The following is a 15156-nucleotide window of genomic DNA, read 5'->3' as shown; positions in this document are numbered from 1 at the left end:
CGGACACGACGCTTTCCAGTGCGTCGTTCTTTCGAGCCCGCCTCTCGAGCAGCGAAGCTTCGGAGCCCAGGCTCGCCAGACTTTGGTTGGCTTGTCGAAGGCAGTCCAGGAGCTGGGAGAGAGGGGAGCTCGCCTCGCCGCAGTGGCGCAGCGCGAGCGACTCGTAGGCCAGCAGGGCGAGAGCTCGGGCTTCCTGGGCGTAGTCCCTCGACGCGGAGCGGACCCGCTCTCCGGGCCTCGTGAAAAACCCTGGGAAGCTCTGCGGGCCGTCCCCGGGCCCCTCTGGGCCGAAGGAGAAGGGCCGCAAATTGCAAGGAACTGCGGCACGCACGGCTCCGTGGTCCGCTCGTAACAGGATCCTGAGCAGGATGTCGTCTCCGTAGTCGACCGCGATCCGCGCCGCCACGGGGTACCCCGTCGCTCCCTCTGGCCAGTCTCCTTCCGCAGAGTCGGCCAGTTCCAGGCACGAACCGCTTTGCTCGCCAAAGCACTCGAGTAGCAGACTCAGCTGGTCGCGTGCCCTCCAGGGCCAGGAGACGGCTGGTCGTGTCCTTTCCGAAGCCCCATCGCCCGACAGCCACTCTTCCTCTCGCCTCGTGAGAACCGGTGGAGGTAACCACCGCTTAGAGTCCATCAGTTTTCGGAGACGGGCCTTGGTCACTGGCTTTGTTGCCGAGGGCACGGACAGTTCCAATTTCACTCTCGTTCGAGCCTCGCGTACTCGTCGGGAGCAGCATTCAAGCTCGCCGTGGTCGCCCTGCGGTCTTCGATGGCAAAGCGGGCTCTCCATGCTCCGCGCTCTCGAGACCTGCGTCCGGAGTCTGGCGTGCCCCTGCCGTTTGGCCTCGTGAACGTAGATCCTGTCCGCCTCGACGAACGCCACGAGTTTCCCTCCCGAGGTCAGTTTCACAACCTGCGCCCCGACAGGCACGGACTCTGCGATCTCTGCCTGCTCTCGCAGCAGCTGGGCGCCGCCACCCTTCAGAGGATCACCGATGTTCATGCGAGAGGATAGGCCCAGTCTCAAGCCGGGAACACCCGGGATCGTCACGAAGCCTTTGGCCAGCGGAGCGTTCTCTGCAGCTCGCTGAAAAAATATCCCGCTCTGTAGCTTGTATAGGCCGTCGACCTCGACGTGGGACGAGCCCCCGTCGTCGAACGAGGAGCTCCTCGTGTACCTGTAGTGCAGGGTGCCGGAGCGTCGGGTGGCGGAGTCGATCGCTGTGCTGAGCTCTGCAAACAGCGAACTTCCCTCCGGACGCCCGAACGTGTGGTCCAGGTATCCCAGGGAGTACCGGCTCACCCCCCACCTCGCCATGTCCGAGACGATGTCCCGCAGCTCACCCGCCGAATACATACGATCGGTTGAGCTCTTTTTTCCCATGTGTCTGTTGCGCATCCTCATTGCTGAGCATTTTTCGTCCGGCTCGTAGCGGGCCGTCGGCAGCGTCACAGCGATCCCCGCTCGGTTGTTTGACCTGCGGCTGAGCTCCAGGAAAACGGACGGCCCCGTCAGGCCAAGCGGCGCTTCGCCAGCGATCGACTCGACCGAGTTGTGCTTCTCCGGGGGCCAGCGCCCGGGTTCAGTCCACTTGCAGGGGCCCTCCAGTTTTTCCATCCAGGAATCCAGGTCCAGCAAGGCGCCATGCTGAGCCGCCACCTCCCCGGCTTCCCGCAAGGCCGCTTCGGCCTCCTCGGCCCGACTCGTTTCGAGCCACAGGGCCGGCTTCCCGGGGGTCCGGGATCCTTTCTCTGCGACCTCCGCGGGCCTCAGACCCGTGGGGCACAACGCGTACACGGTGCCTCGCTCTTGACACATGGTGCAGTTCCGCCCGTGGGGCGCCGTGCGCCCACACTCGAGCAGAGGCCGTCTCCCGTGCCTTCGGTGCAGCATCCTCCCGTCCTCCCCGTACAGCGTCCCGATCTCAGAGCACTCGGAGTAAGTTTTGGTGCAAGCGTAGCGCGTCGCGTTATCGTTCTTCGCCGACATGAGGCGCGCGATGGTCTTCCCGGACATTGAGGGCATGACGTCCACGCGTGACCCGTACATGTCGCGCACGACTCCGAAGTAGGCCCCGAACCCGGGTTCACGCGGGTCCGCGTCCAACACGGCGAACTTCAGGTCTGGGCAGCCGCCCAATAACCAATCCAGCACGGCGGCTGTCTCCTCGACTCTCAGGTCTCTGCTCCTGGGCTCGGGTCGAACGAGCCTCACTCCTATCGCGCCTCCCCATCCTTGACGACTCATCTCGCGCAGGGTCTCGTTGGCCCCGGCAGGCACTCTCGGGCCGGTCTCGACCTGCTTCTGTCTCCTTGCGCTCGTTTGTCGTGCGGGGAGACGGAGGTAGGGACCGCCTTGTCGTCCCGCGTCGTTGTTCAGCAGCACGGGTACCTCGAGCAGCATCACGTCACAGCTCTTGACGTCCAGAGGCGCGTTCGGCGAGTCGCGCCTGGGGGCTGGGGCGCCGTCAAACACGGCGCTTGTGGCCTGGCAGAGGCGCTCGGTCTTGCGCGTTGTCGTCCCCCACAGCGTCCTACCCTGTGCTGCGCCGATGGCGAACTGCCGGCCGGACACCTCGAGCGTCCAGTCGTTGCCTCCGAGTCCGTGGTAAGCGTGCCTGAGGCCGATCAGGGCGCACTCGGGCGAGCAGGGGCCCGCGGGGGAGCTGTACCGCAGGAGGTCCTTCGTGCAGTTGCAGCCGGGGCTCTGCTGCTGCTGCGGGTTCGCGACGGTACGCCACTCCAAGAGGGCCACCGCTAAGAGCAGCCGCACTTGCCAACTGGGAAACATGGCCCCCTGTTGTTTTTTTTTTTTTTTTTTTAGTTTTCAATGGTTCGCTTTACATGGCCCCCTGTTGTTTTTATTTTATTTTTTTTTAGTTTTCAATTGTTCGCTTTCCGTCGCCGAGGTCGGAGTTCCTCTCGACTAACGGGGGATAAGTTAATTCACCTAACGAGCTCGCAGGCTCGCGGAGCCATGGCGCTGGACCAGGGATTTCCGTCGTCGCGACGCTGTGTGTCGAAACCCAAGACGCTCCTGAGTTTGTTCGACGGGACCGGCAGCATATGCAGGCCTTTCGTTGCCGCCGGGTGGACGGTGCGTAGGCTCGACATGGACGGGAGACACGGGGCTGATATAGTGACGGACGTAAGGCAGTGGGACCCGAGCAGGGACTGGCGGGGGCCCGCGCCCGACGTCGTTTTCGCTGGGCCTCCGTGCGAAAACTACAGCTTGGCCCGGACCAGAGCCTGCACGCCCAGGGACCTGAGACTTGCTGACTCGCTGGTGACCAAGACGCTGGAAATCATAGAACACTTTCATGGACAAAACCCTCGCATGCTGTACTTTGTCGAGAACCCGGATTCCAGCATGCTATGGAGGTGGTGGGTTTCTCACCGGCTGTACGAGGACCCCGGCAAGCACTTTCTCAGCTCCTTTGTCGAGTACATGGACGCGAAAAGGGGCGCCAAGAGCTACAAGTACCTGACTTGGGTCAAGCGCAAAAGCTTCACCTCGGGCTGCAGAGACAGTCGCGTCGTCAGGCTGGACTACTGCATGTACGGCACCAAGTACCGAAAGAGGACGAGGCTGATGACCAACAGCCCCTTCGAGGCCTCGCTGTGCAAAAAGAACTGCTCGGGTTTCAGAGAGCGCAAGCACGCGGAAGCGGCTCAGCGGGGACCCTACGACAGGGGCGCTAAGGGCGAGGGGCACTCCCTGGACGAGCTTCACGCCTATCCCGCCCGACTGGCGGACGCGATATTCACACACGTCAGCCGGGCCGAGTGGCGCGTACGACAGGGACTGAGCCCGTCGACTGCCGAGCCCGTCTTGAGACCGGTGAAGCGCCAGAAGAATGTGTGATGTGAATGAGTGGATGAGATATGCTGACATGGTGTATCTTGGGGGCCCATACTGACCGTGCGATCGTGGGTCATTTCAAAAGCTCCAACTAAAAACCAACAGGCTCTGTGTCTCCTGTCTTGAGATGTCTGGGCGATTGTACACATACACTCTTTTGCTTGCTGCTTCAGTTTCTGCTGAGCGTTCCAAATAAAGCTCTGACTAGAAAACAGCACCCTCTGTGATTCTTGTCTAACCTCGTCTGTTTTTATTTTTTTTTATTTTTTGCTCACAGGGTCAATGCATTTGCATCCAAAGTGCAAACCTAGGCGAAATAAAATGTTGACACTCGAAAAACAAGCAAAAAAAAAAAAGCAACACATATAAGACTCAAATGGGGTTTGGTGCAAACTTTATTATTTCACACATATGTATTGATCCATTTGTAAGACACTGATTTTCAAAGCAGAGAAACAGAACAGAAAAGAAAAAAAAAAACGGAAAAAAAAAACAGCGGATGTCAAACAACCCCAGTTTCCCCCAGTAAGTCCCTTAAGAGCATCAGTTACAAGCAGGTCTGACCCGTCTTCCTTCCTCAAGCCACAAAACATTTGGCTTTGGTGTGTGAGTCAAAGACCAGGGCACAAAGCTTGGTCCTGGAATGTACCCTTCCGTGAATGGGGCACGGGTAGGTCTCAGACTTTTCGTCGGCTTGCACGTACACCAGCCCCGATCCGGTCGTCCTCAGCGTCACCGGCACGCCCCACTGATCGGACAGTCTCCGAGCCTCGCTTTCTGCCACCGCTCGATCCGGGGCCCCTGGTCGCTCCGTTTCGGGACCAGGCCAGATTCTCTCCGCCCCGACTGCGCACTCGAAGCGTGCGCCGAGTGACGTCACGTCGGGAGCGATGGGGTTGGAGGAGAGGCCCACAGAGAGAGCGCAGGGGTCCTCGAAGCGAGGATCCTCTAAGTCTTCTCGAGCGTTAAAGGTGTCCACGTACTCGAAAGCGAAGCCGTCCTTGCTGCAGTTTGGAAGTCTCACGCACTTTCTGCAAGAATACGGAGCTTTGTCGATCGCCGAGCGCCTGCGCGAGCCGGCGTTCGGGTCCTCGGTCCTCAGCCATCCCGACCCGGACGCCCTCCGCTCACCGACCGCTCTTCTGAGATCGCACAGCCCGCACTGAGACTGGTCGTCCGGGTACGAGAGCACAGAGTAGCGCAGGGACCTTCTCTCCATCTCTCTCAGCAGCCGTCCGTAAACTTCGATTCCATCGAAGCTGCACAGTTCGACGGGCAGGTACCACAGGATCCTCATGCTGAGCTTAGCCTTGGCCGTGGACACCCTCTGGTACGCTGCGAACTTGCCCAGCGATCGGCACAGTTCCCCCGAAAGCTCGGGGTTTCCCTCGACCTCCGCGCGCTTCACTCCGGCCAGCCCGAGCACAGATTCCGCGGCGACGAGGACGAGGCTCGAGACTACGTTCTGACACAGGCGAGCCTTGGTGGCTCGGTCGGTCCTGTTCGAAAACTTCTCGCTGCATCCCCGACAGCACTTGAGGTCCAGGTCCAAGTTCAGCCTGCTGACGGGTCTGCCCGGCAGGAAGACCTCGTTGTAACAAGGGGGCGGTCGGTCGCAAGGCGACGAGGAGGATGATCTTGCGATCAGGGTGCTTAGGTGGCCTCTGGAGGTTACGGTGTACCTGCGCGAAACCTTCCCTGTGTCGCGATCAACCGGGTCCTCCATGAGGAGCACAGGGTTTATCGATCCCCAGTGACAGCGCGCGGGCAAGGGACCCAGGGGTCCCGAGGCTCGTTTCAGGCAGTAGTCGACCAGGTCGTTGAAGCGTAGCTCCGCGCCCGTGAACACAGTGAACGCGTAAGGAAAGCCCTTCGGGCCGTCCGTCAGCGTTCCGGACAGATTGTTGAAGGCGGCATAGATCTCCCCGACCCCGTGAGCGATTCCCGGATCGACTGCGGCCACGTCTTCGTCCTCGCCGCTCGCGAGGTCCTCGCCATCATTGCCGCCGACCTCCTCTTCGCGGGAGCTCCCGTTTCCTCCGCTAATAGGGGTCTCCCCCTCAGCCTCTGCGCTCCCGGGCTCTTCGACGTCGAGTTTGTCACCTTCTGTCTCGTCGACAGAGCCGTCCCGAGCCTCGCCCTTTCGGTGGTCCTCCGCAGGGTCCTCGTCTTCTTCGTAGTACCTCCATCGAGAAAACGAAAAGCGGTCCGAACCCACCAGTGGTACACCGTGCAGAGTGACGTGCTCCTCCGCACTACGGTCGAGCAGCCCCCCTGGCGCCACCATGTCCTCCACCTCGGGCGGCCCGGACCGGACCTCGGACGTGTAGTGCAGGCTCAAAGCTCGACGGAACAGGGGGTAATGGTGCGTCACGTCGTACTGCCTGCGGAGCATCTCCTTCACGGAGCGCGCAAACAAGACCTGAAGCCGGGCTCCGAGCCTTGAGTCCTCGCCCTTCTCGTCCTCGGGCTTCTGCGCGTAGCAATTCAGGAAGAGAGAACAGTCCACTCCTTTGGACAGGCACAGTCTCGTGAGCTCGTCCTGGCGCGCCGCGCACTGAAGGACGCCGCGTGCGTCTGTGTGAAAGCGCACATCTCGATCGAGGGCGCAGGCTCTGCCAGAGCACCCGAGCAGGACGAGGTCTACGAGTGCTTGCACGACAATGCTCGCGCAGCTCTCAAAGTTTCGATCCAATATCCTCGCCGAGCATTTGTCTCCGGGGCGCAGGTTCACAGCTTCGGACGACGCGTTCCACACGTTCCACTCATTCTCCTCAGATCCTCTTGTCAGGTAGCAGACGGGTTTGTACACGCGGTCAGGCGAGGGCCTCTGAGTTCCTCCCAGAGGACCAGAGCGCTGCTGCTGCTGCTGCTGCTCTGCCGTGTTCACCCTTCTTTTCGCACGCTTCATCGTGTGACTGACGTTCTGCAAGAGGGTGCGATGTTGCTGATATTCTTTTCCTACTTTTTTTTTTTTCCTTCTCTTTCGGTAACAATCCACAAAGTGAAATTCGTCTCAGATTCTCGGGCCCGACGGGGACGAGGCGCAGGGTGAGGCTCGCTCGCGCCTAGAGAACTCGCCTCCGAAGCTCGGTGACCCGTCACAGAACCGAATTTAGGAGGGTGTCTTGTAGAGCGCCCGCCAGCACTCTTATTTTGTGATAACAGCGAGGCCCGTGCTCCCCTGGGCAGCGGCCGCACATGTAGCACCACAGTTTCTCGGACAACGTTACGTATAACCCGTGGGTGAGATGAACTTTCAGAGAAATGTCCGTCCCGGCCGGCACCCACACAGCCTGAGGGTGAGCGATTAGGCCTCTAGTGAACCTGGCTTGGCCCAACTCAATGGCGATGCGCTCAGGTGTGTAGTTTGAAGTCAGGACGGGGCAAGCGCCTCCCGAGACGAAAGCGTGCTGGTTCAGATAGGTCTCGCCTGGCGCCGCAACGACCACGTCCATGCCGCAGGAGAAACATCGACTGTGCCCCGTGGGCTCGGCGGGAGCACGGCCTTGGGCGGCCTGCGAAATACCCGTTTCATCGTTCTCTCTGGGCATTCCCAGCCGTACCATTTCTTGCGCAAAATACGAATTGTCGTCCGGGTGGACGTCTCGGCCTCCATTTGTGCTGTTCAACCACTCGAGCCTGCGCGACATGGAGACGTCAAAGTACGGGTCTAGGCCGATCGGCACGTACACGCCGTCCCTGCGGACGATGTTGCTGTAGACCGTAGGTTCGTCTCCCTGTCGTCGCTCCATCCCCTGGACTAGTTTGACACCTGATGCGAGCCTGGCTGCAAAATGTTTGTGAAACAGAATCCTGGAGCCTTATAAAGAGTCACTTACCTGGCACAGATGTCTGAAGTTGGTGTTACGAAATAAAATGAAAGGAGAGAGAGAGAAAGAAAAAAGCAAAGACAGCAAGAAGAAGGAGCGAGGTGACAGAGAATGAGATAGATAGGGACGGACGAGGAGGACTAGTAAAAGAGTGCCCACTCACGTCGTTGCTGCTGGACAGAAAGTGAGCGAAGGACGAGCCCTTGTACCCGGGATCGAATCTGTACACCCGGTTCTCGGGGCTTCCGTGAACGCTCACGGTCCTCTCGGTCTGAAGGAAGGATGGGAGTCTCTGGAGTTCCTCCATGGCGGCTTCCACCCCTAGCCTCAGTGTGGTGCACATGTGTTTGTTCTGAGCCTGCACCATGACGTTGATGTCCAAGTGCAAGAGCACCGCCGCCAGTATCAGCCTCATCGCCAGGCTCTTGCCGCACTGCCTCGGGGCGAGGCACAGGGTGTACGGGTTGGCGTATCGAGCAAACTCCTTTTCCACTTCGTGCAGGTGGCTGCGCGCCGGGTCCTGGTAATCGTAGCTCTCGGAACCCAGAGGCGCGAGGTTCAGCGTGCTCAGCAGGGCGTGCTTGTGCCTGAAGAGCTCGTCTCCGAACTGTGCCTCGGTGACGCCCAGCACGACTCCTCTCAAGAGCTCCATCTGAAAGGGCTCCATGCGCATGCCGTTCGTTTGGAAATATTCAAACACCCGTTCTACCATGCGCCGAAATCGATACATGAGGCGATCGGAGGCGTCCCCTTCTAGATTTCCAGAGGCCCGTATCTCGCGCACCCTCGCCTTCGCGCCTTCCAAACCCAGCTCGCGAATCAAGACGGCTTGCGCCACTCGGTCTGTCATCAGCCGATTGTATTCCGAGACCCTCTCCCGTTCGGAGCGCCTGCTCTCCTCCTCGACCTGATCCTTGTAGAGCCTGAGCCGTACGCAGTCCACAGCCACAGCCAAAGGCACCGGCGGCCTGGAGCCAGGCACGGGATCGCGCACGATTTCTCTTCGCAACCAAAGGATGTCATCAGGGTCTGGTGACAAAGTTCTCCACGGAGCTCTCGACAGGCCAGGGCGCGCGAGGCGCAATGGCCTAGGTCCACGCGTGAGCTCGCTGCTCGAGGAGAGGGCAGCGGGTGAGGCGCTGTGTCCGGCGGAGCTCATCGCGCACAGTGCCTGGGCTCGCCGAACCCGCGACGCAGAAAGACGTCCCTGCAAGGCCGCCGTGAGCGAGTTCGTGCTGCCGCTCAAAATCCACTTCAGGTACTGCTGGCTCTTCTCCGGGATTCCCGTCAGCGATGCGGCGCGACCGAGAGACGCGTGCCTGCCGGGAGTTTTAACAGATCTCGAAAGAGTTCGCTTCAACCGCGTAATGATGTCGGGAGACGGCGATCCCGAATTCTGCTGCGAGGGAAGGCTCTCGGACGTCTTCGGGATGAAATCTTTCTGGCTCACCACCGACGGAAGGTTGGTCGTCGTCGACTCGCCTTTCGAAGACGCCAAGTTGTCTCTGCTGAGGCACCGCAATCTCACGGACGCCCTGGCTCTCTGGGAAGTGCAGCCCGAGCTGTGCTCCCGGCTCACCGAGGACTCGAGCGCTGCGCACTCAGCCTTGATCGGGCTTTGCGGGGACGCGTGCCGCCTGAGCCGAGGCCGCTTCTACAACCTGTACGCCAGGTACCCTTTGCCCGTGGAGAAGCAAAGAGGCGGCCTCGCTTCCGCACCTCCCCAGAATCGTAAGGCCCCCGTCGAGGAATGCGACGTCTCCGCTCGAGAGATACGTTCTGGTCAGGAGTTGCTCTCGATCCTCGCACCTCTCTACGCCACGTATTTCGCCCTGGTGGAGGGGGACCCGGCTTTGGATGAGCTCTGGCGCAGAGTGGATCTCCTCGGGGCGAGGTGGCTGGTTCGAGAAGAGTTTTCGGAGCTGAGCCTCTCCGTCAGGCTGCGCGACAGTCGGTTCGCGAGATTGGCGTTCGCCTGCGCTTTCTTTCTCTCCGACTGTTGAGCATGGCAGGTCTTTTGGGCGCAGAAACCGCCGCTCATTAACCCTGGACGCTGACCCGCGAAGGCCGCCGTGATCAGCTCTCGCTCCACCGAAGACATGGACCCTCCCAAGTTCGAAGACAAGGAAGAAACGATTAGGTCCATGCTCAGCACCCGCTTTGGCAGCTACCGCGTGGTCTTCAAGCAAGCTGCGTGCGACGTGTGGGTGCGAGGCAGAGATTGCACGGTCCAGTACCAGGTGCGCAAGCGCCCGGACGGGGCCGGGTGGTACGCCTACTCGAAATCCGAGTCCAGAATATTGGGGGAGTCGGCGGAAGACGTGATAAAGCTGTGCGTGAAGGACACGATTTCCGAACAGGACGAACGGGAGGACGAGGTGGTGGGGAAGGAGGACAACGAGGATGAGAACGAGGCGTCGCGGCACGACTACGAAGTGATACGCAAGCTCTTGGAGCGCGAGAAAGACAGCCGGCCCCAGGGAGAGACGATCCCGGACGTCGGGGACTATCGAAGGGCCGGGGGGTGGTTGAACTCGGGGCGGAGATGCGAGGATGGCGACCGATCGACCGAGGACGACGAGAGTGGCGATGAGCGAGACCGCTTGCGGGAAAGCTTTGGCAACCTCAGGCTCGGGGCAACGGATCGTGTGAAAGTCCAGCACCGCCATGCCGCTCGCCCCGTCAGCCCGAGTCTGGCTAACTGGGACCTCGACCCATCCGAAAGACGCTGGCCTGGCTTCCCCCCTCCAGTCCGTCGAGACCTGAAACCCGTGGAGCGCCTCTTCGCCAGGGGAATCCGTTCGATCTATTGTGGTGACGAGGAAGTCACGGATTCGAAAGGTCCATCGGAGTACGACAGCGAAGAGGATGGATACTCGTGGGGCTGCCGAGATAACAAGTCCTGAGCGTCGCAGCAAGCACCCGTACAAGCGCAAGGCAATGGGGCTGAATTTAGAAATTTAGAGTGTGTGTAATAAATTTTTTTTAAATTTTATTTCATTTTCTACCCATTTTCATCGGAACCACTTTACACCTCAGAGCTCCGGTCTATGTTCCGTGGAGATGAACGAGGTCGGACGAGCCTTTCCCGTCTACTTGAGCCCATAAGCAGCATAAGAGCGAAGAGACGAAGCCTCGGTCTTGTCTACTTGTCTGTTTCTGGAGCGTACACTCACACGAAAGCAGTCTGATACAACAAGCCCATCCGCCACTGCAGCAATGTCAACCACTCCAGAACAAGACTTGTACTCCTCGGATGTGACGCGCACCAGGGCATCGTCCTTCACGGTCACAACGGACACTGAATCGTTCACCACGGCCCGCAGTCCCGAAGGAGACGGTGTTGTTCCCGTATTCTCGCCCAGAGAGATGGCCCGCTCGGAGCATGACGGCGATTCGGGCCTTGAGGAGACCGAGGCCGAACCGGACAGCGTCCTTTACCTCCAGCTCTCGTCGAACCCTGGGATCGCAGAGCCGCGGATCGATTTCGAGCCCCCGTCCGATTCATCGGGAAGCGAGATCTACAGCTCCTCCGATGACGATGAGGAAGACAGCAGCATAGAAAATTATGATCGCTACGACCCAGCACTCCGGTGGCACCACCCAGACGTTGTAGACCACATGCGAGGACTGGGCCTGGCCATCGACGAAGAAGGATACTGGTTCGATCCGGGTTCCTTCCCCCTCTTCTCTGAGCCTAAAGGCGTCGTGTTTGAAGACGACGATTGAAGTTCTGCTTGCTGTGTGTGTGTCTGTTCACATTTTCGCTACCATCTTTATCTTATGAGACTCAATAAAGGTTCTGCTATCTGATAACCAGTGTGCTTGGGTTTGTCGAGAGCTCCCGACGCTCGTGCAGTGAAAGGTTTAGGGGGAGCATGGGTTCGAAACCCTAACGCCGGGAGTTTGAAATGGGGGACATAAAATGAAATAAAGAAACGTGACCACCGGCAACAGCAAGCGTTTGAGCCTTTTCCCTTTTCATTTTATTGAGGTGAAACAAAACAAAACACAGCTGCATTTCACGTACAATGAACCTCTCCGCATATTCTCACGGAGCTCTCTCCCCCGTGAATCTCGTCTCTTGTGTGGCAAAGGAGCAGAAACGCGGAGAGCACGTCGTCCCTGGTGTATTCGCCCCCCTTGGACTTTTTGCCTCCGGTGACCACGGTCCCCCCGCCGCCCTTGGCTGACTCCTTGATCGAGACGGCAGCCATTTCCTCCCTCAGTTTGCCCAAGAGCCGCTTCCCGTGCTCTGCGTGCAACCTGTCGGCCAACCTGCTGTCGGGTAGGGAGATGGTGTCTCGGATCTCCAGAGCTCGAGCGGTCGCGTCCGTGGCCAAATTGATACCGCTCCTCGACCTCCTGTACATGTGCACGGCCATGGAGGAGCCGGTTCTCGTGCTGGAGCCGGCGCCCCGAGAGACGCCCAGGGTGGCTTCCACGGCTCTGCCCTTCCCCACAGCCTCGGCCAGCACGGCCCAGCCGAGGGACATGACGCACTCGCAGTAGCCCAGATCGTCCCTCTCTATGGCGGACACGGTGCTGAGCACCATGGCCAGTTTGGTCTTGGCACTGACGTGTTTCCCCAGCATGTACCTGGAGTTGACCTGGGACCACTTGCTGTAAAAGAGAACCCTGAAGCCAGCGCGTGCCAGAGCGTGTTCGAGCAGCTCCTTCAGGTCGGCCAGCGCGTTCACGTAGGTGTTTTGCTCAAACACCACAACCACCGGCACCTCTTTCCAGTGCGCTGAGGGCAAAAGGACTTTGAGCAGCCTGACGTGAGCGCTCAAAAGGGCCGCGTACACCCTGGTGACTTGATCTAGGTCACGTATCTCCAGCTCGTCCAGTGACATGATCTGCAAAGAGACGGGGGAGAAAGCAGGTTTAGGTACTTTGTGGCGAAAAACGAATTGCACATAGGAAACCGCTGGCTGCTCAACACGATCACATTCCGCTTCTTAATCATCATCATCATCGTCATCATTATCATCATCATCATCACTTGTTGCAATATCACCCTTCGAGTAAGACGAAGGTTACGCTTTGTCAACATGTCTTTCTGTCCCGCGTGCCGCAGGGCTCGAAGACAACTCTTGAGCCTCATGCGCATGCCGTGGGAGCTGCTGCTCTCCCGGTACGAGTTCATGGTAGCCCTCGCTTCGTTCCGCCGCAACATGGACCTGTTCGTCGAGATGGACATCGGGCAACTGAGGACGGCGTACAGTCAGGTGGTGTCGTTCTCGCCCGCGAGAATACTGGTGACAGACTCGCTCGTCTCTCATTACGTGCTGAGTTCGAGGAACGAGCACTCGGGGCGAGAAGCTCTGGCTTCGGCCCCGCGCGTCCCTGTGGAGCTTTCGGAGGCAGTGACCCTTGCCCTCGGAAACAGCGTGCCGAGACGTTTTGTGCACGATTGCATGAGCCAGCATGAGTGGCGTGGGCATGAGGAGATGGTTCTCTCTGCCTTCGCCTCTGCAGAGTCTGTGCGCGGCGGGCCCCTTAAGTACCTGGCCCTGGTAAAGGCCAGCTCCCGGAACGTGGCCTCTCTGCACACGGTGGTGGCGCTCGCCATTACGGGCTGGCTGATGGAGCTGTCGGGGCATAGCGCGGGGAGTTGCAAGTGCGGGGTCTGGGAACAGGCCCTGGAGCTCATCTCGTGCTCCGTGCCAGATGCGGAGACCTCCCTCAGCGTGCAGGACGAGAACCGCGTAAGCGCGTACATCTGCACCCTGATGGACGTGAAGCCCGGGCCCGAGGAGCGAGCTCTTCCCGGGCCGGTTCCCGATTACGGGTACGTTTTTAGAGATCTTCTGGTGTCCGGTTTAGGGGGGACAGAGGAGGGAGGCGCCGATCGTGGGCGGGAGACCTACCACTAGCTTGCCTCCAGCGATCTCCACGGCGCAACAAACTCCGGCGCAGGACCTGGAACCTCCCCCGAAGGTTGGGTCCAGACACAAGTAAGCCCTGGTCACGATCGATCGGGCCACGTCTTCCAGGGCCCAACAGTTGTTGGACAGGAACCTGTTGATGACGGAAGCCTCGAACGGGACTGTGGTGTCGGTCTTGATGTCTTCGGACGAAGTGCTGCTGCTGCCTGTGACCTCGCTCTCGAAACCCTTGGGTGAGACCATGTTCATGAGCTCCTTGAGCTGCCCGTCCACCGAAATGTGTTGCGGGCAGTAGACGCCGAGGCAGCAGCAGGTGAGCCCCGGATCCCTTTCGTGGTATGCACATTTGAAACTCTGAGACACCACGTGGTAAGCAGGGCCTCCCCGGTCGTCGCGGATGTCCGCGACCTTGTTCAGCCAAGGCGTGTTGTTGACGTGGCTGGTGATGTGAACCTGTTTCCGTCCTCTGAACGCGATGTTGGGCAGGACGGCCAGAAGCACCTTGGAATTCACGAAGCCTACTTCGTCCACCAGGATGAGGTCGGCGCTCTGTCCCCTGCTCGCCTGTGAAGAGAGGCAATAAAAATTGATAAGGAACAAAGAAAAGGGAAAGGAGACATGCCGGGGCGTCTGGCGGACGCCGTCGACTCGGGTCTCGAGGCCCCTTCGCTCGCCAGCCTAAGAAAGCTCCAGTCCCCCAGGCTCGTCGAAACTCTGCCCGGGAAGGTCTCGACCCTCTCGAACACCAGCGCGGGTCCCAGCGTCTCAGAGTACGCCCTCAGGAGGAGGTCTTCCTCATCCCCCCGAGGCAGCAGCTCGCTCCCGGGGCAGAGCTCGGAAGCGCTCAGGGGTCTGGGCTCGCAGCACCTGGCCAGGAGCGGAGCCAGCCTGTGGTCCCGGGAGCAGAGGAAGGCTCCGATTGTGTTGACCCTGAGGCTGCGCGAGTGGCGGACCTCTGCGTCCGTTCCCCTGGTCCAGGCAGACGCACCCCTGTGCCTGCTCAGCGTGAACAGCTTGCAGGCCGGGTGGCAGGTCAGTCTGCAGCTCTCGGCCAGGTGGCCCAGGAGAGCGTGCGCCGGGGGCAGAAGGCCCCGTCCGTGCAGGACGAACTCGTAGTCGAGCATCACGTCACCCCGGCTCATCTCTGGCACGCAAGGGTGCACGGCTCTGTAGAAGCGAGTCAGGCAGGCGCTCACGTCAAAGTCCTTCTCTGCCCCCCTCGTCGCCAGGACTCTCGCGCAGTGGCCCAGCATCACAGCCTCATCCAGGCAGGCTTCGTACGCAGAGCCGCACTCTCCGGGGCACCTGTCGGCCCTGTCCAGCGCGAAGCGCTTAGGGCGCGCGTTCGCCGCCAGGTTCAGGTTGTATTCACGCAGGGGATGGGAGAGGGCGTCCTCCGAGACGCTCCCGCTCGACTCCTTCTCGGCCCTCGCCACCTCGACCGTGGGGAAGAACTCTCCGTCCCCGATGGCGCTGTGGCACTGTCGGTCCGCCGCCGGCGACCTGAGCCACGAACGCGTGTGTGGGGGCTCTCCTCCACACGGGCCTCGAGCGAAAGGCTCGTCTACGG

The 15156-nt window shown here is 60.1% G+C and overlaps 1 protein-coding gene across 4 annotated transcripts in view; it reads right to left on the bottom strand.

Annotated features, from left to right (window-relative positions):
• Positions 1–11654: 11654 nt before the first annotated feature.
• LOC144986720 (uncharacterized) overlaps positions 11655–15156 on the bottom strand; it is a 28951-nt gene continuing 25449 nt past the window's right edge. For all 4 annotated transcript variants that reach the window (XM_078934614.1, XM_078934615.1, XM_078934616.1 and 1 more), the window contains 2 exons: positions 13569–14150; positions 11655–12554 (listed from right to left, as the gene is read on the bottom strand). In XM_078934614.1, the coding sequence (XP_078790740.1) occupies positions 11718–12554; positions 13569–14150 (1419 nt within the window). In that variant the 3' untranslated portion in view covers positions 11655–11717. The remainder of the gene's footprint in view (positions 12555–13568; positions 14151–15156) is intronic.

The sequence above is a fragment of the Oryzias latipes genome, chromosome 17 (genome assembly GCF_053564925.1).
Source record: "Oryzias latipes strain Hd-rR chromosome 17, Olatipes_Hd-rR_3.1".
NCBI lineage: Eukaryota > Metazoa > Chordata > Actinopteri > Beloniformes > Adrianichthyidae > Oryzias > Oryzias latipes.
This window is presented reverse-complemented; position numbering and strand designations above follow the sequence as displayed.